At 51.1% G+C, this 25,606-nt stretch overlaps 1 protein-coding gene across 10 annotated transcripts in view; it reads right to left on the bottom strand.

The window, feature by feature from the left end:
* NAA40 (N-alpha-acetyltransferase 40, NatD catalytic subunit) overlaps positions 1-22,216 on the bottom strand; it is a 33,606-nt gene extending 11,390 nt beyond the window's left edge. The window contains exons 1-10 of one of the 10 annotated variants that reach the window (XM_063642582.1): positions 21,948-22,184; positions 14,807-14,902; positions 13,713-13,765; positions 9,114-9,209; positions 8,882-9,040; positions 8,608-8,691; positions 7,381-7,458; positions 6,980-7,092; positions 4,702-4,769; positions 3,828-3,917 (exon numbers count right to left, since the gene is read on the bottom strand). In XM_063642582.1, the coding sequence (XP_063498652.1) occupies positions 3,882-3,917; positions 4,702-4,769; positions 6,980-7,092; positions 7,381-7,458; positions 8,608-8,691; positions 8,882-9,040; positions 9,114-9,209; positions 13,713-13,765; positions 14,807-14,902; positions 21,948-21,953 (789 nt within the window). In that variant the 5' untranslated portion in view covers positions 21,954-22,184 and the 3' untranslated portion in view covers positions 3,828-3,881. Of the gene's footprint in view, positions 1-3,827; positions 7,093-7,380; positions 7,459-8,607; positions 8,692-8,881; positions 9,041-9,113; positions 9,210-13,712; positions 13,766-14,806; positions 14,903-21,179; positions 21,521-21,947 lie in introns of those variants that run through there. The other 9 variants (XM_063642579.1, XM_063642568.1, XM_063642601.1 and 6 more) reach the window with 9 other exon arrangements.
* Positions 22,217-25,606: the final 3,390 nt, after the last annotated feature.

Here is a 25,606-nt window from a genome sequence, read left to right as displayed (position 1 = left end):
TTGAGACTTCACTATGATCCTCAGTGGACGTGGGTGCCTAGTCCTTTGTCACCACTGAGGGGCTAGGGCCAGGGAGCCGGACAGGAGCCACTAGTGTCCAGGCCACCTGTCAGCCTCACCTGCTGCAACAGAGCCATCCTGTATCAGAGCATGGTGCAGGGCCTGGCTTTCAACAGCCAGATCAGCCACAGCTGGCTCTCACCCTGCTCCCGATCTCCCAGCTGTGGCCTACCAAGCCCTGCTCTGAGTTAAACAGCCTCCACCCCTTAGGGGGCTCCCAGCCTGGTCCCATTTCTCAGGGCCTCCTCCCTCAAGCGCTGGGGTGGCCTGCACTAAGCACCAGCACCACATGATGTGACCTCAGCTCCAGCCCTGCCAGTCCGTAGGGACTATTAAATGTTCACCTTTAATAGAATTAACACTCCACAGCAGGGCCAGGCTTGGGAGCTCACGCCTGTAATCCCAGCACTTTGGGAGGCCGAGGTGGGTGGATCACCTGAGCTCAGGAGTTTGAGACTAGCCTGGCTAACATGGTGAAACCATGTCTCTACCAAAAATACAAAAATTAGCTGGGTGTGATGGCGTGTGCCTATAGTCTCAACTACTCAGGAGGCTGAAGTGGGAGGATCACTTGAGCCCAGGAGGTTGAGGCTGCAATGAGCTGATTGTGCCACCGCACTCCAGCCTGGGCGACAGAGATCTTGTCTCAAAAAAAAAAAAAACCCCACAGCAGACTCCTAAAGCCCCAGTACAGGTTTGAAGGTTCTCTTTGCTCACTTCAGCATAGTAGGAATCCAGGAATGTAGACGGAATCACAGAAACCAACGTCCTGTCCAGGGCAGCACTGCATAATACCCTGGCATTGCAGGCCAGAAGCAGGAGACACCACCCTTGTCCCCAGCACCAGGAATAGCAAGGTGGGGTGGGAGGGGCCTCTGGGGCCCATAGCTCCCGCTCAGGAAGAAGCTGGGCTTCTCACAGCCACCGTGGGGCAGGGCAGCATAGGGAGGGAAAGGACCTAAGTCAGGCACAGCTGTGGGTGTCCTTGGCTTGCTCCTGTCTTTTCTTTCCCAAGCTGCAGGTTACCTAACTGTGAAATGGGAATAACACCTCCTACGCTGTGTTCAAATCTTGGCTCTGCCATTTACTACTGGGCCCATGAGCAAGTTACTTCTCACTCTCAATTTATCTTTTTGAGAGAGTCCTGCTTTGTCGCCCAGGCTGGAGTGCAGTGGGGCGATCTCGGCTCACTGCAGCCTCTGCTTTCCAAGTAGCTGCGATTACAAGCACACATCACCACAATAAGCTAATTTTTTTTTTTTTGAGATGGAGTCTCACTTCTTCGCCCAGGCTGGAGTACAATGGCACAATCTCGGCTCACTGCAACCTCCGCCTCCCGGGTTCAAGCGATTCTCCATGTGCCACCACGCCTGGCTAATTTTTGTATTTTTAGTAGAGACAGGGTTTCACCATGTTGGCCAGGATGGTCTCGATCTTTTCACCTCGTGATCCACCTGCCTCAGCCTCCCAAAGTGCTGGGATTACAGGTGTGAGCCACTGCGTTCGACCTAATTTTTTGAGACAGAGTCTCACTCTGTCACCAGGCTAGAGCGCAATGGCGTGATCTCAGCTCACTGCAACTCCGCCTCCCAGGTTCAAGCGATTCTCCTACCTCAGCCTCCCAAGTAGCTGGGATTACAGGCATGCGCCACCATGCCCAGCTAATTTTTATGTTTTTAGTAAAGACGGGATTTCACCCTGTTGGCCAGGATGGTCTCGATCTCTTGACCTCGTGATCCACCCGCCTCAGCCTCCCAAAGTGCTGGGATTACAGGAGTGAGCCACCGCGCCCAGCCTAATTTTTTTATTTTTAGTAGAGACGGGGCTTCACCATGTTGCCCAGGTTGGTCTCGAACTCCTGGCCTCAAGTGATCTGCCTGCCTAGGCCTCCCAAAGTGCTGAGATTACAGGCGTAAGACACAATGACTGCAATTTTTTTTTTTTTTTTTAAGAACAGGGTCTTGTTTGCTCTGTCACTCAGGCTGGAGTGCAGTGGCACAATCATGGCTCACTGCAGCCTCAGACTCCTAGGCTCAGGCAATCCTCCCGTCTCAGCCTCTCAAGTAGCTGGGATTATAGGTGCCTGCCACCAGGCCCAACTAATCAAAAAATATTTTTTTTTAGTGACAGGGTCTCACTATGTTGCCCAGGCTGGTCTCAAACTCCTGGCCTAAAGCAATCCTCCCACCTCAGCTTCCCAGAGTGCTGGGGCTATAGGTGTGAGCCATGGCGCTGGCAATTTATCCTTAGATTGGGAGTAACACCACCACATTAGTTCACCAGGCTCGGCAGCAACACATCCCCTCTCCCTAGACCCCGTCTGTCCTCAGGGGTATAGAACAACCTCTGTTGCACTTGGGGAGGGAATATTCTAGCCAAAACTAGAAAAGCCTGCCCCCTAGTTTGAACTACCTTCAAAGCCAGCAGCAGAAACCATCTGGTGAGTGGCGTCCCTCCCCCTGGGGACATAGTCCCTTTCAGTCCAGCCCAGGCTCTGGACTGTCTACTGCTCAGCGGTGGTGCCTCTTGCTCCGCCTGCCCGCCGAAGCTGTGGCAGCAGCATGGGGCAGCCCCAGGAGTCACACCACACCTCACTGAAGCAGCCGCTGTGGAGGGCCCAGGCCATTGTGAAGATGGAAGAGGAGGAATGGGTGCAGACCTCAACTCTCCCTGCACTCAGCCGGCAGGGATGAAGGAATGGCCCCAAGCTCTCCAACTGTGGCCATTTACCCTTCAAGGGGATGATCATTCCAAGAAGTTTCTGCCTAGGATGAAAACACAGCCTTTAAGGAACAAATAACTTGAGGGGCAGAATTCTGTCACATGGGAAACTGGCCGTGTGATTCGCCAGGCAAATTGCTCTCCCTTCCCAAGGGCTGTGCTGCCTTTCTTTGGGCCTCAAAGATAAGACAGCTGCACAAACTACCCGCGGGTGTGCCCCCGCCCACAGGGGAGAGGCCACAACATGCCACGGCTGGGACCCACGGAACAGGTATGACCCCGGCTCCTCTTTCCCCAGATGCTTGCTCTGCCAGGGCATGAACACTCCATGTGGATCAGGGTCTCCCGCTTCCCGTTCCAGCAGATGCAGACCACCAGGCAGAGTACAATGGGGCGGCCCCTCCACCGTCCACAGAAAGTACTGAGCTCCAGCTCCCCCAGGCCAGGGCTGGCAGGAGCCCTGCTTGGGGAACAACCTGCACAGCCCCATCTGTCACACTAGGGGGTCACAGTCTCCACCAGCTCATAACTCTCCCGCCCCAGCAGGCCTGACATGAGCTCCCCTTCCTTGGAGCCTTTGTCTTCTGTGAATGGATGGAAGAGGGCAGGAATCTTGAGACAAAGAATATTTTGAGTAACCCAATAAAGTCAAAGAGGAAAGAATCACTCTCGTCTATTCACCTCCCACACACAGGCACTGGAATTTACGTTTGGACACAGATTTCAAATGTCACAAGGCCTGGCTTGGGACTTTCTCTCCAGGATGCAAAGCAGGCACCGTTCAGAACACCTTTGGCCTCTACTCAGAATTTCTGGGAAGTGGCACAAACACATACATTTGGTCTCTGTTCCCAGCTCTGGCTGCTTTCCCCGGACAGCCTGAGTTTTTCTCTGGCATGGGGCTTTTTCACAGGGCAAGGCGTGGGGCTATCATAACCATGCACCTCCTGATGTTCGGGCCCAATGTTGGGACAGGCTGAGGGTCCAGAGCTTCCCCGATCCACGCTGCCCATGGTGCCCCAGCATCAGGAAGCCATCTCAGCAGCTGAACAAAGTGTCTTTTATTTGTGACATACAAATACAACCAATGCAAAAAGAGATCACTTTTTCCCTTTGATTCCAGTGATAACAAGCTGCTAAAGAAAAAAATATATATATATATATTATCAAGGAGTTTATCTTCCGAATTTCCTCTTAAAAAAAAATTAAAAAGAACCATTCACATGTCCTATACATACTTGACACCAACAAAAATAACCTGAAACAGGGTGGATATAACTAAAATTTTAAAAATCTTAAAAAAATCTTAACACGCTCCAAACAAACAAAACACAAAAAGCCTGGTACAAAAGGCCTGCTATGTTTCTCTGTTTTTTTTTTTTTTGAGATGGAGTCTCGCTCTGTCACCTAGGCTGGAGTGCAATGGCATGATCTCAGCTCACCACAACCTCCACCTCCTGGGTTCAAGTGAGTCTCCTGCCCCAGCCTCCCTAGCTGGGATTACAGGCCACAACCACGCCCGGCTAATTTTTGTATTTTTTAGGAGAGATGGGCTTTTGCCATGTTGACCGGGCTGGTCTTGAACTCCTGACCTCAGGTGACCTGCCTGCCTCAGCCTCCCAAAGTGCTGGGATTACAGGTGTAAGCCACCGCACCCAGCCATGCCAGCTGTTTCTCAAAACCAAGACCTGGAGGAAGTGGAGAAAGATGGATGTTTTGGAAATGAATGGGCTCAAGACCAACAAGAGTGACTGCGGGTCTCAGACAGTGCCTCTCCCACCCTAGTCCTGACCTCCTGAGGAACCCTTCAGGACATGGCCTGCAGAGACTGGGGTGAGCAGGGTATGGCACCAAGCACCCATTAACCAGTTGGTGCCACGCATCCAGTGACTGGAAAGAGACAACGTACACTGAACTCACCTTACAAGGGATGAACACGGGGGGTTCCTTTTGGTCCCCTTGAGTGAGAGGTATCAGGAATCCATGATCTAAGACAATAAATATTTATCATCTGTGTCCTTTGAGAGACAGGGACCAGAGAAAAATCTCTTCCTAAACATGTTCCTGTGGTTTCATGATTCTTAGGAGTCCACCAAACCCCTCCAGAGATGTCAACTCTGCCTGGGATGAAACCCACCAGGAGCAAGCAGGGTGAGGCAAAGGCAGACTTATTCCAGTGTAAAGCTGCAAGGCCCTCTCTAAGGAGTTCCCAGTCCCACTGCTGCCCATCAAGAGCAGTGCAGAGTGCTCGGCAGAGGGGCCAGGCTGGGTGAGGGAGGCCCTGCGTACACAGGCTCCTGCACAAGCAGGAATCCAGGTGAGAAGCAAGGACCACTCTGGGGAGATCTGCCAGGACAGACTGCCAGAGTTGGGCAGAGGGTGGGATGTGAGCAGATGCTGAGGTCAGAGGGACCAACACACCTCCACGAGAGCAACTTCACGAAGGCTAGAACCTTTATGATACTCCCCACAGCAGAGCTCAGGAATATCCAAAGGGAGCTGTTAGGTGCTTTTTCTTTGATAAGGATTTGGTTTTTCTTCCCTGGAAGAGGAACAAGGCCTAGAGATCAGGATAAGCATTGGTTCTGAGCCTGCCTTTCTTTTTTTTTTTTTTTGGGAAGGAGTCTCACTCTTTCACCCAGGCTGGAGTGCAGTGGCGCGATCTCGGCTCACTGCAGGCTCCGCCCCCCGGGGTTCACGCCATTCTCCTGCCTCAGCCTCCCGCGTAGCTGGGACTACAGGCGCCTGCCACCTTGCCCGGCTAATTTTTTGTAGACAGGGTTTCACTGTGTTAGCCAGGATGGTCTCGATCTCCTGACCTCGTGATCCACCCGCCTCGGCCTCCCAAAGTGCTGGGATTACAGGAGTGAGCCACCGCGCCCGGCCGAGCCTGCCTTTCTATCCTATGAGAGAAGAGGAAGGCTTTCTCCTTCCCCTGCTCCAGCCTGTTGCCACAGGGTGACACTAGAGAGAAAAGTAACTGTTGGCCACTGAGAGGCATTCCTGCTGCAGCCTGAGCTATGGCCCGGCTGGGCCATGGCAGTGGCACTAGTGCCTCACTGAGGCAGCAAGGGGCAAGCCTGAGGAGTGCAGGCAGAGGGGCCTGCTGCTGGCTGGGGGCTCTCTGAAGAGGGAGGGTGGCTGCGGGGAGGGGTGCCCTACCCTTAGAGAGCTATCAGCACCAAGATATGAAAATAAATGGAGTTAACTACATGAAGAACGAGAAGTCCTTCTGGGGAAGACGAGGGGCTCCCTGATGTTATTCTCCCCTTGAGACTAAGAACAGAGGTATTTGGGGTAGAGGTGAGAGGCAGAGGAGAAAGAACGGTGAGGGCTGGCAGGCAAGAACAAGCAGAACCTCTGGCTTTCTTCTACGAATCAAAAGCTCAAGTCACTGCCATGAGACCAGGAGGTTAAGCTTAGAATGCAGCAACATCCAGGAGCCTAGAGAAGCAATCATCCCCATGGCGGGTCCCACAGAACACCTCATTCCTGGTCCTTTCGGGCTCTCTCTGACAGCGATGGAGAGGCAGTCTTCCTCCCAGAGTCAGCTGGTCCCAACAAGAGCCCATTCCATGAATCCATAAAAACAGCTGGAAAGAGCTTTCTTCACTTCCCTGCATCTTGGCACAAAAGATCTTCCCACAGCCTCCGTAAGAGCATTCCATCTGCGAAAGTGTGAGTCTCTCTGAAGCCGCCCTCTATGCCCAGATCTTACACCCAGTGTGTTCCTCTTTGGGGATCAGCAAACCCCAGACCCAGGACTCCAGAACTTTCATACAGGTGGGCATAAACATCCCATTTGTCCAAGTGTGTATTTGTCAGGGGAGGGGAGGTTGCCCTGAATCTAGGAGCTGCAGAGGTGCGAGAACCTCCACTGCAGGCCCCAGGAGCCAAGTGAGGCGGCAGCCACTGTGGAGGATGAGCTTCACTGCCAGGCCCCACCCACTCTTCCCTCTCCCTTTCACTCCCTCCTAGCACTCTGGTCTCCTAGGAGAGGAGGAGCAGCTCATACCACTTCTCCCCAGGGTTCTGTGCTCTCAGGGTGCAGCCTGGCACGTGCAGGGCTGGGGAGGCCACAGCTCTGAGGACACCCAGTGAACGGTGAGACCAGGAAAGAGGAAAGGCCTTAGGAGAGAGCACTGTGACTTGAAAGTGGCTCTGAGAGTTCAGTGGCAGCAGCCACCACAGTGCCCACCCGCGTGGGAGTGATGGCTGTCCCCAAACTTGGTCCTCCGGCTCAGGATCTCATAGGAGCAATCCTCCCCACAGCAACCAGACATGCTGGGGGAAGTGTCATCAATTTCAAATCTGCAAGGCAGGCAGAAGAAAAGGGTTGGTGGCAGGCAGCTGAGTGCCTTCCTCCCTGGCCCGAGAACTCTTCTACCAGCCACACCGATGAGACCCTTAGGATGAGGGTGCAGGAGGTGGGCAGTGGACCAAGTCAGAGAGCACTGCCATACCATCTCCCTGAACCTGAACCCCCACGGAGCACTGGACCATGAGCTCAGGCATCAGGATGAGTGGGGGCCAGGACCAGAAAAATGGCCCTGGGCAGGCCCACCTACCACCCAGAAGGGCCCACACCCAGCTCCTTACTGCAATGCTTCTCTGAAGAACTGGTAGGCACCATGATTGTGTTTAAATACTGTTAACATAACCTTCTTCATCTGTGTGCTGGAAGAAAGCAGAGCAAACGCCTTTTAGAAAGAGAAACATGGCTGGGCATGGTGGCATGCACCTGTAATCCCAGCACTTTGGGGGGCAAAGGTGGGAGGATCATTTGAGCCCAGGAGTTAGAGACCAGCCTGGAAAACATAGTGGGACCCCATTTCTACGAAACATTTAAAAATTTAAAAAAATCAGCCCAGTATAGTGGCATGTGCCTTTAGTCCCAGCTACTCCAGAGGCTGAGGCCGGAGGATCACTTGAGCCTGGGAGGTAAAGGCTGCAGTGAGATATGATCACACCACTGCACTCCAGCCTGGGTGACAGAGTGAGACCCTGTCTCAAAAAAGAAAAGAAAAGAAAAGAAAAGAAAAGAAACAGAGACTAAGGTCATGCCTCCTTTCCTTTCTGTCTTTGTCTGTTACCTCCCTTTCACCCACACAAGTGTTCCTGAATTTGGCCTCTAGCCTCTAGAGGTCTTGGACCCCCACACGGCACTCACTGCTTCCCCCCATCACAGGCTGATCAGACTACACAGGCATCAGCCCTGACCAGACTGGCTTTGTCCAGAGCAGGGATGTTTCCTACTTCCTCTCTGTAGCACCATTACTTAGGTACAGAATGTGGCACAGATTAGGAACGCAAAAGATGCTCATTGACCAGGTGCGGTGGCTCATGCCTGTAATCCCAGCACTTTGGGAGGCTGAGGTAGGCAGATCACCTGAGGTCAGGAGTTCGAGACCAGCCTCAACATGGAGAAACTCCGTCTCTACTAAAAATACAAAAATTAGCCGGGCATGGCAGTGCATGCCTGTAATTCCAGCCACTCGGGAAGCTGAGGCAGAAGAATTGCTTAAACCCGGTAGGTGGAGGCTGCAGTGAGCCAAGATCGCGCCATTGCACTCCAGGCTGGGCAGTAAGAGTGAAACTCTGTCTCAAAAAAAAAAAAAAAGATGCTCGCTGCACTGAGCTAAACAAACAAAATCTGGAGTCATAACAAGGCAGGGAGTGTCTTACTGAGAGGGTTCTAAGACACCTTTCTCCCAAAACACGCCTATGAGCCTCCTCCTCCAACGAGGCTCAAAGAATGGCAAGTGCCTCAGCGACAGCTCCTTCCAACTGAGTGCTATATGGGCCTCCTAAGAAGGAAGGCCTTACCTGTTGGCCATGAGCTGCAGGATCTGTATGAGGAACTTCCCCAGGCCTTTCCGCCGCACCTTGCTTTCCAACTGCACTTCATAGCTAGGTGAAGAAAGCAGAGAGGTGAGCGTGCAGGATGGGACATGAAGAGGCTGTAAGGTCTGGCAGAGGAGCTTGCAGTCCTTGGCAGCTCATAGACCTAGATAGGTCCAGGGGCTTTGTCACCTGGCTGGAGTGCCTGGACCATCACCAGGGTCTCTCTCCCCTACCTCCCCCAAGCCATGGCTCCTACCAGTACAAGACTTCATCCCCACACTCCACGTCAAACCGGAAGTGAGAAAAGGCAACAGGGACGGAGCTGTTTTCCCACGCGATGAGGTACCAGGCTCGGTCATCTGTCATTTCCTCCCGTTTCTCTCGGTCCTTCCAGCCCCACTCGCTCTGCTCATACCTGGGGAATTTGGGAGCAGTCAGACGAGAAAGCTGGGAGAGGAACTAGGCTCCCCTGGTCGGGACATGCTTACATGGTTTGCATATTCGTTTTGGTCAGGTCGAAGGCCCAATCCACGGTGGCTGGCTCCAGTCCAGACACTCGCTTACATTCAATGGAGACATTCAACCTGAGAAGAGGACAGGACGTGTACGGAATTGGTTACAGCACTCCTGCCAGGGCACTGCTGTTCCTCCCTCAAAATCACAGGGAGGAGGGCCCAGTCTCAGTTACTGTAGACAGAAAAGCCAACCCTATATCTGCCCCAGCATGACTAGAGAAGGTGCAGGAACAAAGTCTTTCAGGCTGAGATTAACAACTGTGGCCACACAGCCCACCCCCCAACCACAAGGCCCATTTCCTGCCTCCCCAAGCTGTCCTAATCTGCCTCGGCACTTTGTAAACTTCTTGTCCCTCTCTGCTCTCTCTTTATTCTTTTTCTACATTTTCTGTCTCTTCTGTACTTTGTTATAAACACTCATGTCTTCCGTTATTTAGTTCCTGCCCTTAGGCATTTTTCCTGTTGCTGTAATTTCTGAACTGACTCCTCACTGGGCTCCCATGGGACCCCATTCCTCTTATCTACCAACCACGCCTTCAAAACCACTGGGTGACCCTAGGTCCTTCAAGAAGACTACAGCTCAACACACCCCACCCCGCCCCAGGAGTCCTGCCTGCCTCATCTGAGCAGGGGGGATACTCTCAGCTGATCAACAGATTGAGGCAGGAATGGTGGCTCACACCTGTAATCCCAGCACTTTGGGATGCCAAGGCATACGGATCACCTGAGGTCAGGAGTTCGAGACTAGCCTGACCAACACGGTGAAATCCCGTGTGTACTAAAACTACAAAAAAATTAGCTGGGCATGGTGGTGGGTGCCTGTAATCCCAGCTACTCGGGAGGCTGAGGCAGGAGAATCGCTTGAACCTGGGAGGCAGAGGTTGCAGTGAGCCAAGATCATGCCATTGCACTACAGCCTGGGCAATGAGAGCGAAACTCTGTCTCCAAACAAACAAAAAAATGGGTGAAGCAGGCTTCAGCCCAACACTGTTTTTTTAAACCCACAAATGCCGTAAGTGTTAAGGTATCTGTTTCTAAATGAAATTTAAGTAAAAAACAGTTAAACTCCTTGACTGATCTGTGAAATCACATTCCCTAGATAGCACTACATTCTGAAAGGACTCTTTATAAAGGACTCTAAGCCTTTAAAGAGCTCCCGTATCAGTATCTTCCAGTGACCTTTGATACAACCCCCAGAGGATGTGCCCACTGGAATCCCATCACCTCTACTGACTGGAACACCACACTCAGCCTTATAAATTCAAAACTTCCTGCCCCTGAAGCATCTTCCTTTATCAACAACTTAGCCATCACAGCAGCCCAAACACAGCACTGCATCTGTCTTAACTATAAAATGTCCAAAGCCCACCTGCAGGTACAAATTCTCCATTAAAGTACGTGAAAGTAAGATCACAACCACAGGAGCCACACAAAATTCAAGGCACCAGAGGAACCCAGAGTTGGCTGGCAATGCCTGTTTTGGAGCTATTCCACATTTCTGGAAGTCAATGGGAATATGGAATATGAAAACACTATGAGGCCGGGCACAGTGGCTCACGCCTGTGATCCCAACACTTTGGGAGGCCGAGGCGGGCAGATCACAATGTCAGGAGATGGAGACCATCCTGGCTAACATGGTGAAACCTCATCTCTACTAAAAATACAAAAAATTAGCCAAGCGTGGTGGTGGGCACCTGTAGTCCCAGCTACTCGGGAGGCTGAGGCAGGATAATGGCATGAATCTGGGAGGCTGAGCTTGCAGTGAGCCGAGATGGCGCCACTGCACTCCAGCCTGGGTGACAGAGCAAGACTCCGTCTCAAAAAATAAAAAACTTGCAAGTTTGGCATCATCATCCTATTTGACAGGTAAGAAAATGAGGCTTGAGGAATATGAGTGACTTCTCCAAGTAGAGATAGTAAGAAGCCCAGCTACAATTCAATCCCCCAGCACAGAGAAACCAGAGCCCCTGTTTATCCCCAAGCCAAGACGTTACATTCTGGAAGCACAACTCATCAACAGCATCTCAGGTAAGGCAGATTATGCTTCCTATTTTAGAAACCAAAACGACAAAAAAACGTGAGGGAGCCTTCACTCCAGAGCCTGTAGTTAACTGGATCAGTAATAACAACAACAAACACAGTAAGGGTTGAAAATCTACCTATTGGGTACAATGATTACTATTTGGGTGATGGGTACACTAGATGCCCAACCCCACCACTACACAATACATCTGCACATGTACCCCACGAATTTAAAATAAAATAAAATTTTAAAATAAAATAACAGCAAACATTTATCTAGCTTTTATTATGCTGCAGGAACACTTCACATCTTACCCTCCTGACAACTCCATGAGAAAGGTACTATTATTAGCACCATTTTTGGTTTTTGGGTTTTTGTTTTGTTTTGAGACAGGATCTTGCTGTCACCCAGGCTAGAGTGCAATGCTGCTACCATGGCTCACTGCAGCCTGCATCTCCCAGGCTCAAGCAATTCTCCCACATCAGCCTTCTCAGTAGCTGGGACTACAGGCATGTGCCACCATGCCTAGCTAATTAAAAAAAAAATTTTTTTGTAGAGACAGGGTCTTCCTATGTCTCCAGGACTGGTCTTGCACCCCTGGGAACAAATGATCCTCCCAACCTCAGCCTCCCAAAGTGCTGGGATTACAGGTATGAGCCACCACACCTGGCCCAGGCCCATTTTTAACTAGAAAATTGAGGAACAGAAAGGTTAAGTAATTTGTTCAGGGTCAGCTGGGCACAGCACTTTAGGAGGCCGAGGTGGGAGGATCACTTGAGGACAGCAGTTTGAGACCAGCCTGGGCAACATAGGTGAGACCCCTTCTCTATCAAAAAACATTTTTTTTTTTTTTTGAGATGGAGTTTCGCTCTGTCGCCCAGGCTGGAGTGCAGTGGTGCAATCTTGGCTCACTGCAAGCTCTGCCTCCCCGGTTCACGCCATTCTCCTGCCTCAGCCTCCCGAGTAGCTGGGACTACAGGCGCCCGCCACCAAGCCTGGCTAATTTTTTATATTTTTAGTAGAGACAGGGTTTTACCGTGTTAGCCAGGATGGTCTCGATCTCCTGACCTCGTGATCCGCCCACCTCGGCCTCCCAAAGTACTGAGATTACAGGCATGAGCCACCACGCCCGGCAAATATTTTTCTTTTTGAAGAAAAAGAAAAGTAATGTGTTCAGGGCCAAATAGCCAGTAATTGGCTTTTAACAATTATACTGTATACTCAGGAAAAGAGCACTAGATTGGAAATTAAAAGCCCCTCAGCTGTCAGGGGAAACTCCATAAACTCAGAAAGCTCATTTGACTCTCTGAGCCTCAGTTTCCCATGCATTAAATGTGAGTGTCAGCCTAGATAATTTTCCAACTTTGTTTCAGCTCAATGATTCTTTGCAGAGAGAATAATCAGGGCGGGTGTGGTGGCTCACACCTGTAATCCCAGCACTTTGGGAGGCTGAGGCAGGTGGGTCAGTTGAGGTCAGGAGTTCGAGACCAGACTGGCCAACATGGTGAAACCCCGTCTCTACTAAAAATACAAAAATTAGCTGGGCGCAGTGGCTCACACCTGTAATTCCAATACTTTGGGAGGCTGAGACAGGTGGATCACGAGGTCAGGAGTTCAAGACCAGCCTGGCCAAGATGGTGAAACGCTGACTCTACTAAAAATACAAAAATTAGCTGGACGTGGTGGCGGGCGCCTGTAATCCTAGCTATTTGAGAGGCTGAGACACAGAATTGCTTGAACCTGGGAGGCAGAGGTTGCAGTGAGCCGAGATCGCACCACTGCACTCCAGCCTAAGCGACAGAGCGAGATTCTGTCTCAAAAAAAAAAAAAAAAAAAAACCCACAAAAATTAGTGAGGTGTGGTGGCACGCACCTATAATCCCACGTACTTGGGAGGCTGAGGCAGGAGAATCGGCTGAACCCAGAAGGCGGAGGTTGCAGTGAGCAGAGATTGCGTCACTGCACTCCAGCCTGGGTGACTGAGCAAGACTCCATCTCAAAAAATAAAAGAAAAATTTATCTAAAGAGACATCAGTCTGAGATTAAGTGCAATCTTTGCTCATTTATGGATTCTTCTGCCACCCTATCTGGGGGATTTTATATCAACAGAGAGCACGAGTCAGTTTCTGCTTTTTTTTTTTTGTTTTGAGATGGAGTTTCACTCTTGTTACCCAAGCTGGAGTGCAATGGTGCTATCTCAGCTCACTGCAACCTCTGCCCCCTGGGTTCAAGCGATTCTCCTGCCTCAGCCTCCTGAGTAGCTGGGATTACAGGCGCTCGCCACCATGCCCAGCTAATTTTTTGTATTTTTAGTAGAAATGGGGTTTCACTATGTTAGCCAGGCTGGTCTCGAACTCCTGACCTCAGGTGATCCACCCACCTTGGTCTCCCAAAGTGCTGGGATTACAGGTGTGAGCCACTGCGCCCAGCCCTGTTTTTTCGTAAATATGAAGAACAATGAGAAAATGTGTGTCTCAGGAAGCCTACTCTGGAAAGGGAATTCCTGAAGACACTCAGAGACAGCAGTTGGTAATGCTCAATGTGACTCACCCGTTTCTATCATATTTCTTGAACACTGGGAAAGCCTCCAGAGGGTCCCCGAGCTGTGGAGGGAAAGAAAAGAGGAATAGCACAGACAAGTGTGGCGGAGGCGCAGATCCTATCCCAAGAGCTGTTGTCTTGGAGTGGGATGCTGTGGGGACCCACAACGGGAGAATAACTTCAGACCCAGGAGCAGCTTCCCCAAACCCTCCATTTGCCTAGCTCTGAAGTCACATGTGCAAGGAAGGCTTTGGTGGGGAGGCCCAGGAGAGTTAAGTTTGGCATCACCTGACAGGGCAAGAGGAGACCTCATTAGCCTGTGGGCATACAACCTGCTCACAGCACAGCTAACCCAAAGAAGAGGCTACCTGATCTGCTGCACACTTCTTAAAAGAAGCCTCCACTGACTTCACCTGGTTACAACTCCAGATGGAAAATCAAGTCCCTGAGCCACATCCTTATAAATGAGTGTTTACTATGAGTGGGTTAAAAGAATGACCAAAAAATGGGATACTAAATAAAATAAAATAAATGGAGGCAGGGGATGGGCACTGTGGCTCATGCCTGTAATCCCAGCATTTTGGGAGGCCAAGGCAGGTGAAATGCTTAAGCTCAGGAGTTCAAGACCATCCTGGGCAATAAGGCCAAACTCCGTCTCTACAAAAATTACCCGGGTGTGGTGGCAGGCACCTATAGTCCCAGCTAATTGAGAGTCTGAGGTGGGAGGATCACTTGGGCCCAGGCAGCAGAGGCTGCAAGGTTGAAGTGAGCCGAGATCGTGCCACTGCATTCCAGCCTGGATGACAGAGACCCTGTCTCATACAAAAGAAAAAAAAATTATCTAGACCCTCCTCTATTCATAAGGAAGAAGATCCACAGGGAGGCAGCCGCTTCACCGGAATCCACATTTTCCCAAACACCTGGGCCAACTGCTGGCGCCAACTCCCAACACACAGGTATGAGCTCAGTTCCCTGCACAGCAAGGAGGCAGAGGCGGTGTGGGTGGGTAGTGTCACAATTCTGCCACAGGGTGGCGACAAAATAAGTCAAATTATAAATCAAGCTGAAGTCCCAGGAGGCAGGGACTGGGAAGGGAGAATCACCCTGTTGGCAGCGTCCACTTTGGCACAAACGGCATCCATGGCTGCTCGCTCCTCCAACCGCTTCTGCTTCTTCTCCTTGGCTTTGCTTGACTTTCTCTGCAACAGGGAAAAGCAACGTTAGCTGGAAGGGCTGTGGCCAAACACTGACTTTCCCTTTAAGGAACCGAAGGGGCCAGGCGCGGTGGCTCACGCTTGTAATCCCAGCACTTTGGGAGGCCAAGGCGGGCGGATCACGAGGTCAGGAGATCGAGACCATGGTGAAACCCCGTCTCTACTAAAAATACAAAAAAAATTAGCCGGGCGTGGTGGCGGGAGCCTGTAGTCCCAGCTACTCGGAGAGGCTGAGGCAGGAGAATGGTGTGAACCCAGGAGGTGGAGCTTGCAGTGAGCCGAGATCGTGCCACTGCACTCCAGCCTGGGTGACAGAGTGAGACTCCGTCTCAAAAAAAATAAATAAATAAAAAATAAAAATAAATAAATAAATAAAATAAAATAAAATAAAAAGGAACCGAAGGGCCCTGCATCCACAGGCCTGGCCCAGCAGTGAGAAATTTCCCACCTCGGCTGCCACACATTTGGAGGGGCGGAAAGACCCAAGCAGGTCATTTTGTAGTGGGGAGTCCTCAGAGGTCACCAGACTTCTTAGCTTCCCTTCAGAAAGAGCACTGGCCGTCCTGACACAGACACTGTGGGGACCCAGCGAAACAGCTGACAATGCCTGCAGCAGGCCAGCCCCCAGCAGAAACTTAGTATATATTCACTCACCCGCTCCCTCCTAAGGAGGGAACACCCAACTTTAGACACACTGAAGACCGCTTCAGGGAGGAGACAGCATCTGAGGTAGCCACTGACGGCTGTTCCTAAGTATAACTTTATTCAAAGCCTTTCCGGTGTCCTCCAGCTTTGGGAGACAAAGATCTGGTTGGCCACAGCTCCTGTGGGAGCTGGGTCTCATTTCAAGAGGGGGCCACCGTGTTCTGACTCAAAGACACAGAGCCATTCCCAGAAGCCCTGCTCAGTTAAGGCCAATGAGTGACGGGGCACACCCAGTGACAGGGCAGAGGGCAGGGGCCCAAGGGGTTCACCTCAGGACAGAGATGACACATGGCCAGCAAGACGAAGCTGCAGGCACGCAGTCAGCAGCGGGGCGGCAGAGCAGCAGCAAGTGGGGATTCTCCTGGCATACAGCAGCGAATGGCAAATTGCCCACAGCTGCTTCTAGATCAGGTCCTGTTTTGAGTCCAATGTGAGATTCTCTCAGGCCTAAGACCCGCTCACCCTATTGTGAAAAGCCAGGTAACACAGGGCAAGAGCCAGGCTCTGACACCTGGCAGGCCTCATCCAAAGCCTCCTTTTTTCTTTTTTTCTTTTTTTTTTGAGATGGAGTCTCACTCTATTGCCCAAGCTGGAATGCAGTGGTGAGATCTCGGTTCACGGCAGCCTCTGCCTCCTGGATTCAAGCGATTCTCCTGCCTCAGCCTCCCGAGTAGCTGGGATTACAGGCGTGCACCACCATGTCCAGCTAATTTTTGTATTTTTAAGTAGTGACGGGGTTTCACCAAGTTGGCCAGGCTGGTCACTAACTCCTGACCTCAAGTAATCCACCTGTCTCAGCCTCACAAAGTCCTGGGATTACAGGCGTGAGCCACCCCACCAGGGCTGTCCAAAGCCTCTTCCTGCTCTCCACCCCCCTGCAGCGCTAGGACGAGGCACAGCACTTCTCCAAGCCTCCCCTGGCTTGATGACTGAGGGTCCTTATGAGGGTTAATATGGTATGTGTTCAATAAAAGGCTATTCTCATTCTCTCTCCCCAGGACAAGAGAGCACAGGCATGCAGAGCGCATGCACCACTCAGCTGGTCCCCAGAAGGCACTCCAAAGGCACTGGTAAGTTGGCTCTGCTTTTTACCAATAGAGCAGCCTCTTTTGACACCTCCTCCCCCAACACCCCTCCTTTCCCTGAGCTCTCCGGAGAGGTCTGACAACCCCCAATTACATCTAGCCCTGACATGGACTGGCCCCAGGAAAGGACACTCAGAGCGATTAACCTTCTGCATGAGTTGAAAAACCAGCTGCTGGGGAAGTTCTCAGAATCAATTCTACCCACAATTTTCCAAGGAATGACACTCCTTACCTCCTACTTTAACCAACCAAGAAGCAAAGGAGTTCAGATACCAGGAACTCACAGGGATTGCTCTTATAGCCACAAACTCTACCAACACCAGCTATTAATTATCTCGTGGCTGAGTGCTGTGGAACACAGGCCGATCTCATATCTTACCTCCCTAGAGGAAGGAACAAAATAGAGAACGGGCTGTCTTCATAAGGCTGGACTCCTGGGACAGAACTAGCCTCCCTCTACCATGGATAGGTTTAGAGCATTCATCTTTTTCTCTGGAAATTTAGGTTTCAAGACAACACTGAGATAAGTCTTGCAAAGTACCTTTACAAACATTATGTTTCTTTTTTTTCTTTAGTTTTTTTTTTTTTTAGAGATAGGAGGAGTCTCACTATGTTGCCTAGGCTGGTCTCAAACTCCTGGGCTCAAGCGATCCTCCTGTCTTGGCCTCCCAAAGTGCTGGGATTACAGGTGTGAGCCACCACACCCGGCCTAGGTTATGTGTTTCAATTATCAGGGCAGAAACTATCACTTCCCTTTACACAATAGGAAACTGAGGCTTGAAGAGACAATGTGACCATTCAGTTCTGCAGTGAATAAAGGGCAGAGGGGAGACTCAATCCCAGGGATGGGCTGCAGGTCATGTTTGTTCCACTGGCCACTGTCCCCTACTAAGGTGCCTATGTCCTGCATAGTGGACTTCCACTTGGTCATCAACAAAGATTCTTGCACCCTGCCACGATAAGGCCTGGGCTTCAGAAGCCCTCAGCAACCACTTGGCAACTCCTTTCTCATTGCCTGGCTGGTTTGGTTAACAGCGTGCCAACACAGTGCTGCTATAGTGCCTCTGCATTGAGGCAGAGGTGAGAGACAGAGAAGCCTCGGATGGAAGGTGTCCAGGGCTGCACCACAGGGCAGAAGAGCATGAGCTTTGGCGTCAATCAGATTGGGCCTATGCTCTTCCTGACGCCCCCAGAATGACTTATGAAAGCAGCTCCATCTCCATGAAGATGGCGGTGCAAATGCTGGGCTCTTGGAGCTGTAAGGGTAGGTTAGAAGCCAGCACACCTTCAGAGCAGGTACAAGCTCCCTTACTCCACCCTATATGCTTGCTCTCTTATACAGGGCTCAGGGATCAAACGTGCTGGAGGGCAAGGGTAACGCCCAGAACCCAGAAAGCACTGAAGCCTGGGTTCCCTCCATCTCACTTCTAAGCATGAGCAGTAATTCCCAAGAACAAGCAGCAGGAGGGCCAGCTGGGCCTCTAGTAGATTTGTGGGCTCATTCATGTAGACCTGGCAATCCTCAGAGCAAGGCCTGGGGCTGCCATGGCCTGAGACAGCAGTAACTCAAGAACCCCTTACGAGCTCCACTGCCTGCCCACAGGGCAGAAGGCAGGGTGCAGCCAGCTGGGCCAGACAGGCAGAGAGGGGCTGCACTAGGAAAAGTGGTCTCCTACTGTTCCAATTAGCTTTGCCCCTGCCTTGTGGAGGTAAGGCTGTCCTACAGGGACGCAGGAAAATGCTCCTAATTAAAATGGATAATAAGCACAGTGAACAGTAAAGCTCATTGTGGTTAAGTGTCTTTTCCAAGGGAGCTTTGTATAAAAAAAGAGAGTACGGGATTTTGAATCAAAAGACCTGGATTTGATTTTCAGCTCCTTCACTTACTAGCTGTGTGACTTCAGGCAAGTTACTTAAGCTCTTTTCAGCAAGTTGCTCAAAATTTCTCAGTTTTCTTCTCCATAAAATGGGGCTTGCAATGCCTACACCAACAGTCGCAGGAGGGGACTTCTGTTTACAAAGACCTCTCTCAGATCTTCTGCCGGTGCTTTAATAAAGGTGATCTATTTTACTTTTCACAACCCAGGATGGTAGGTGTGACTACTTCTTTGATGAGAAACCTGAGGCACAGAGAGTTTATGGAACTTGCAGGGTCACAGAGCCGGTGAGGAGAGTTCTCAAAGCGGTCTCTTCCTCCCACTCCCTCCGACTCTCCCCATGAGATGAGGGTAGATCCGCTTTATCTGGCTATGTTCACCCAGTGCTCACCAAACAGCAGATACTCAGTTCATGTCTGCTGAATGAATCATCCAAGATCCAAATCCACGTTTGAACCCTAAAGTCATGCTCCTTCCACCATGTCACAATTACATATATGGCATTTTTTGTTATAAAGTGTTACATAAATGTTTTCATGTGCAGTGTAAAACTCGTCCCCTTACTATTCCCATTGAAAAAGTAACTCCACACACAGTTCTACAACTGGAAGGGGTCATAAAGACAAATTAAAAAAAACACACCCAGGCTGGGCGCAGTGGCTCATGCCTATAACTCCAGCACTTTGGGAGGCCGAGGTGGGTGGATCACTTGAGGTCAGGAGTTCAAGACCAGCCTAGCCAACATAGTGAAACCCCGTCTCTACTAAAAATAGAAAAAAGTAGCCAGGCATGGTGGTTGATACCTGTAATTCCAGCTACTCGGGAGGCTGAGGCAGGAGAATCACTTAGAACCTGGGAGGCAGAGATTGCAGTGAGCTGAGATTGTGCCACTACACTCCAGCCTGGGCAAAAAGAGCACAACTCCGTCTGAAAAAACAGGAAAAGAAAACAAAGGAAACATCCAGATGGGAGGAGGAGCCACTTTTCAGAAAAAGAATTTGGCATCTCTTAGATTTTCAGTGTCAATGTCTCTACCCCATATACTATCCAATATCCAAAAAGAACCTGTTTTTGGTGAAACAAGAAATATAAATTCTAATTCCTGAAAGATGACACGCGTGTGGCAACTAGGACACGTGGGTGGCAACTGAAGAGAAAGCGCTCCAACTGAAGCCTCACTCAGCCTGAGGCCAGGCTCCGCCACAGGGTGACTACAAGGAATGATGACTTCCCCAGCACCCACAGTTGTGGAATGAGGGTGATGAGACGGTTCCAGCTGTTTCAGGAAGGAGAATTCAAGTCTCTCTGTTATTGTGAATTTTAGGCGAGAAGAGACTTTGTAGGGTCTAATGTGAGAAACATATCTGTAAAGTGTAAGATTCAGGCCCTAAAGGAAGCAAGGATCGCAGAATCTCTGGGGCATATTTCTTTTTTCCTTCACCCTGTCTTACGGTGTTGAGAGCCTGCTATTTCAACCCAACCAACGAGGAAGTGTTGTACTAGAACGGCATGTTACACTTTTTGTTTTCTGCTTAATCCGCAGTGGCTGCTTCTGGTTAGACAGTTACTAAGCGACACCAGGGACACAGGTTTCATTTAGTTTCAACAATGGCTGCGTCTAGGACCTTTCACCAAAATTTAGGTTAAATATGCCTAAGGTCTCTAGACTTGGTTTTCTACATATGAAGTACGTAGTACCCAAAACTATTTGTTAAAACATGATGACTGTTCTGACACGGATTAGACAACTATTTTTGTCTAGTAAGTTGATTTGTTCAGTCGATAAATAGTGGAGTGAGGGGAAAAAAAAACTAGGTTAACAACAGTAGGGACAAACCCAATGGGTTAAAAATAGCACAATTCTATTTTAGATCAGTAAAGTGAAGGCTGAGGATACAGACAAAAATAACAGCCACTACTTAGGAGACACCTCCTTAGCAATCTACATCCATTATCTCACTTAATCTTCACTACTACCCTAAGGGTGAGGTATCAGAATCCCAATTTCAGAGGTGAGGAAATTCACACACATAAAGGCCAACTCACTGGCACACTATTATACCACCAGCAGCGAAGACGGGGCTGGAATTGAGGTACCTCGGGCTCCAAAGTCAGGGTTCCCTTAAGGTGATGGAAATTCCATGTAAATACTAATAAAGGCCTGTGTGGTGGCTCACGCCTGTAATCCCAGCACTTTGGGAGGCCTAGGCGAGTGGATCACGAGGTCAGGAGTTCGAGACCAGCCTGGCCAACATGGTGAAACCCTGTCTCTACTAAAAATACAAAAATTAGCTGGGCATGGTAGCGGGCGCCTGTAATCCCAGCTGCTGGGGAGGCTGAGGCAGGAGAACCGCTTGAACCCAGGAGAAGGAGGATGCAGTGAGCCGAGATCGCGCCATTGCACTCCAGCTTCAGCGACAAGAGCAAAACTCCATAAAAAAAAAAAAAAAAATACAGCCAATACTAGGAAAGGCGTTATCTTTTTAGGAGGGTGACTGATACTGCTGTAATTGAGACTTAGTACGGTGAACGCACAGAAACTTGCAAATAACTTCTGCCCTACCGTATATCCCGGGAAAGTAAACTAAAATGCACCTCCAGGCTGCCGGCACGGAACAGGTGGTCAATATCCATCCGCGGCTGGGCCGCCGCCCCCGCCTCCCCGCATCTTCCCCGCACACCTGCACAGCCCTCCGCTTGCAAAAACACCTGCACTACCAAAACCCCTAACAACCCAAGTGGTCATAAGAACCATTTCATTGCAACCAGGAGGCGTCGAAGGCAGGAAGGAGTCTATGGGAAAGGAAGGCTGTGTTTATCAGGAGCAGCAGGAACCTGGTGAAGAGGTTTCGAAAGAGTGTAGGGGAACCGGCTTCGCTGAGACTCGAGTAGCGGGAAGCGCAGTGGACTGGGATTTGGGAGGCCCAAGGTGGGGTCTGACGCCCCCGCCAGTGTGACCTTGGCTAGGCGCCTTCTTTCCTCTGGGCTTCAATTCCCTCCAAGCCAGGGTTGACCTCGGATGTGAAAAGCGACGAAGCTGGTGACAGCCAGGTGATGAGTGACCCTGGGGGAGCAGGAGGCTAACCCCAGGGTCCCCGCGGGGGACGGGGGTGGAGAGGCCGGTAACGGGTCCGCGAGGCAGGAAGGGGCGGGCGTGACGCTGGGGGCGCCGAGGGGGTGGGGCCCCGGACAAGGGGCTCTTCAGAGGACTCCCGGGCTAGGCCTAGCGTAGGGACCCTTAGAATGGGGGAGTCAGGTCATGTGGGGGTCAGGGGTCACGTGAGAGGAGGTTTAAGAACAAAGGGGGCGAGGGTAGCGAAGAGCGCCCCTGGACCTCCCATCTCTTCTCTCTGCCTCACTCACCCCCATAGCGGCGGCGACAACGTTCAGCTTCTTCACACACTAGCCGGCAGGGAGGCGGCAACGGCGGCGGCTGCAACGGCGTCGGCGGCAGAGCGGCGGGCCCCGCACCGCGCATGCGCCTCGCAGCTCCCCCGCGCGCCCTCGTACCGCGCCGGCGCAGAACTGGTGTAGGGGAGCGGGGAGCCGGTGCGCAGGTGGAGCGCCCGCTGGGATGGCCGAGGGTCTCCGACCAGGAGGAGGCGGGAGCGCGGAGGAGCGTCGCGCCGGGAATGACGTGCGGCCCGGGCCCGCCCCCTCGCAGGGCTGCGTCTGTAACTATGGTAACGGCGGCGCCAGGCATGGCTGCTCACCCAGGCCGTGAGCCGCACGCCGCTGGGGGCCGGGTGGTTGGCAGCACCTCCCCTGCGGCCAGCGACTCCTTGGCCCCGCGGGTAGCAGCCGGCGGCGCAACCACATTCCCAGGCGGCCAATCGCGTCTCGACCTCTGAAGTACCTGCCCCTCCAGAGCCCTAGCGCGCGTAGCGGAAGTCTTTGGAAACTTTCCCACCTTCCGGATCTTGACTCTTGAAATTCCTTTTCTAACCAGAGTCCTGTTATTCATTCATTCGTCTTCTAACCATCCATTCCCCCTCCATTCATTCACGTTCTCAATAAAAATTAACTCGCACCTACGGCGGTGCTGAGCCCAGGGGGCACAGAGAGGAGCGAGGTGCCATCTCAGCGCCACACCTCAGGGTTTAGAGGGGAGACGGGCACGTAAGCACTGTTTAGGAGAGAGTGGATGGTGCTGTTAGCGTAAACACCAGGCATCCCGGACAGTTTTAATTTCAACCCATCCCCAGCACACCGAAGTGACCCGCACGTGACCCGAATCCAAACCGCCGGGGGCGCTTCCGCAATGTGCATACCCCTGCAACCTACCCCAGAATCTCCAGGGGTGGAGCCAGAGTCTTCACTTCCCAGTGCTCCCCAGGTAGGGTCTTAGACACGAAAATTAGTGAAATGCTGCCCAACACTTAAGCTTCATGGACTTTTTCAGGTTTTGCTCATTATTCCATCTTTTTGTTTTTTTAAGAGACAGGGTCTCGCGGTCGCCCAGGCTGGAGTGCAGTGGTGCAATCACAGCTCACTGCAGCCTCGACCTCCTGGGCTCAAGCGATCCTCCCGCCTCAGCTTCCTGAGTAGCTGGGACTACAGGTGTGCACTACCACACGCAGCTCAATTTTTATTTATTTTTTGTTGAGATGGGGTCTCACTATGTTACCCAGACTGGTCCCAAACTCCTGGGCCCAAGCGATCCTCCCACTTTGGCCTCCCAAAGTGCTAGGATTACAGGCGTCAGCCACTGTGCTTAGCCTCATTATTCCAACCTTAGTGCTCAGTTCAGTGGTGGCCTCAGCAACATTTATCCAGCGCCTACTGTATGCTAGGCACTGTTCCAAGCAGCAAGGAAAACAACAATAAGAAACAGAATAGGCACCACCTTTGTATCCTAGAAGGAAGAGACCGATAATAGATGAAATAAATAGGTAATATACATAGTAAGTTAAATGATACAGGCTCTAGAAGGAAGAAAAAGCAGGGAGAGAGCACAGGGAAGGTCAAGATTTATAGTTTCGGCCTGGCGCAGTGCCTCGCACCTGTAATCCCAACACTTTAGGAGGCTGAGATGGGCGGACTGCTTGAGCTCACGACTTTGAGACCAGCCTGGGCAACAAGAGTGAGATCCTGTCTCTACAAAAAAATTTAAAAATAAAAAAAAATTAGCCAGGCATGGTGGTGTGCACTTGTGGTCCCAGCTACTCCGGAGGCTGAGGTTAGAGGATTGCTTGAGCCCGGGAGGTGAAGGTTGCCGTGAGCCGATAGTGCCACTGAACTCCAGCCTGGGTAACAGAGCCAGACTCGGTCTCAAAAAAAATAAATAAAAGCTGGGCGCGGTGGCTCATGCCTGTAATCCCAGCACTTTGGGAGGCCGAGGCAGGCAGATCACGAGGTCAGGAGATCAAGACCATCCTGGCTAACACCACGAAACCCCATCTCTACTAAAAATACAAAAAAATTAGCCGGGCGTGGTGGCAGGTGCCTGTAGTCCCAGCTACTTGGGAGACTGAGGCAGAAGAATGGCATGAACCCGAAGGCGGAGCTTGCAGTGAGCCAGGATAATGCCACTGCACTCCAGCCTGGGCAACAGAGCGAGACTGTCTCGAAAAATAAAATAAATAAATAAATAAATAAATAAATAAATAAAAAAGGCCGGGCATGGTGGCTCACGACTGTAATCCCAGCACTTTGGGAGGCCAAGGCGGGAGGATTACCTGAGGTCAGGAGTTCAAGACCAGCCTGACCAACATGGAGAAACCCCATCTCTACTAAAAATACAAAATTAGCTAGGTGTGGTGGCACATGCCTGTAATCCCAGCTACTCGGGAGGCTGAAGCAGGAGAATCACTTGAACTGGGGAGTCAAAGGTTGCAGTGAGCCAAGATTGTACTGTTGTACTCCAGCCTGGGCAACAAGAATGAAACTCCATCTCAAAAAAAAAAAAGAGAGACTTATGGTTTTAACTATGATGCTCAGGAAAGGCAAACATGAGGTGATACTTGAGTCAACATCTGAAGGTGAGGGAGCAAGTAATGAGGACGTCTGGGGGAAGGGCATTGCAGGCAGAGGAGGTCCTAGAACCACCCCGGCTTCTGGGTTGAGATGAGAATGTAGGGACAAGGTCAAAGGAAGGACAGTCCAGGCTGGGCAAGGTGGTGGCTCACGCCTGTAATCCCTGCACTTTGGGAGGCTGAGACAGGCAGATCACTTGAGGTCAGGAGTTTGAGACCAGCCTGGCCAACATAGTGAAACCCCGTCTCTACTAAAAATACAAAAACTAGCCAGGCATGATGGCAGGGGCCTATAATCCCAGCTACTCGAGAGGCTGAGGCAGGAGAATCGCTTGGACCTGGGAGGCGAAGTTTGCAGTGAGCAGACATCAGGCCACTGCACTCCAGTCTGGGTAACAGAGCAAGACTCTGTCTCAAAAAAAAAAAAAAAAAAAAAAGGACAGTGCAGAGGCCACTGCTATAATCAAGGCAACAGATAAAGCCTCCATGGTTGAGCAGCGGCAGACGTGGGAGAAGGGCATTGAAGGTAGAGCCTACAGGACTTGCAGATTGGGTGTGAGGTGTGAGGGAAGGATCAGAGCCAAGCTACCTTCATGGTTTTTAGCCTGAGCTGCTAGAAAAATGGAGTGGCTTCAATTGAGATGTGGATGACTTTGAAAGGAGCTTGCTTGAGTATAGGGAAGATCAGGATTCTGTTTTGGCCACATCAGGTCTGAGTGCTTTTTGGACGTTCTGGTGGAGACGTGGGGTAGTCAGAGTTGAGCTCAGGAGAGGGGTCCACACTGGAGATAACAATTTCGGCACAGTCGGCTCATAGATAATATTTAAAGCTGTGAGACTGGCCGGGTGTGGTGGCTCACGCCTGTAATCCCAACACTTAGGGAGGCTGAGGCAGACAGATCATTTGAGGTCAGGAGTTTGAAACCAGCCTGACCAACATGGTGAAACCCTGTCTCTACTAAAGTACAAAAAAACCTTAGCTGGCCATGGTGGCAGGCTTCTGTAATCTCAGCTACTCGGGAGACTGAGGCAGGAGAATCGCTTGAA

The sequence above is a fragment of the Symphalangus syndactylus genome, chromosome 1 (assembly GCF_028878055.3).
Source record: "Symphalangus syndactylus isolate Jambi chromosome 1, NHGRI_mSymSyn1-v2.1_pri, whole genome shotgun sequence".
Lineage (NCBI taxonomy): Eukaryota > Metazoa > Chordata > Mammalia > Primates > Hylobatidae > Symphalangus > Symphalangus syndactylus.
Note: the sequence above shows the minus strand (reverse complement) of the source record. Positions and strands in the feature narration are given on the sequence as shown.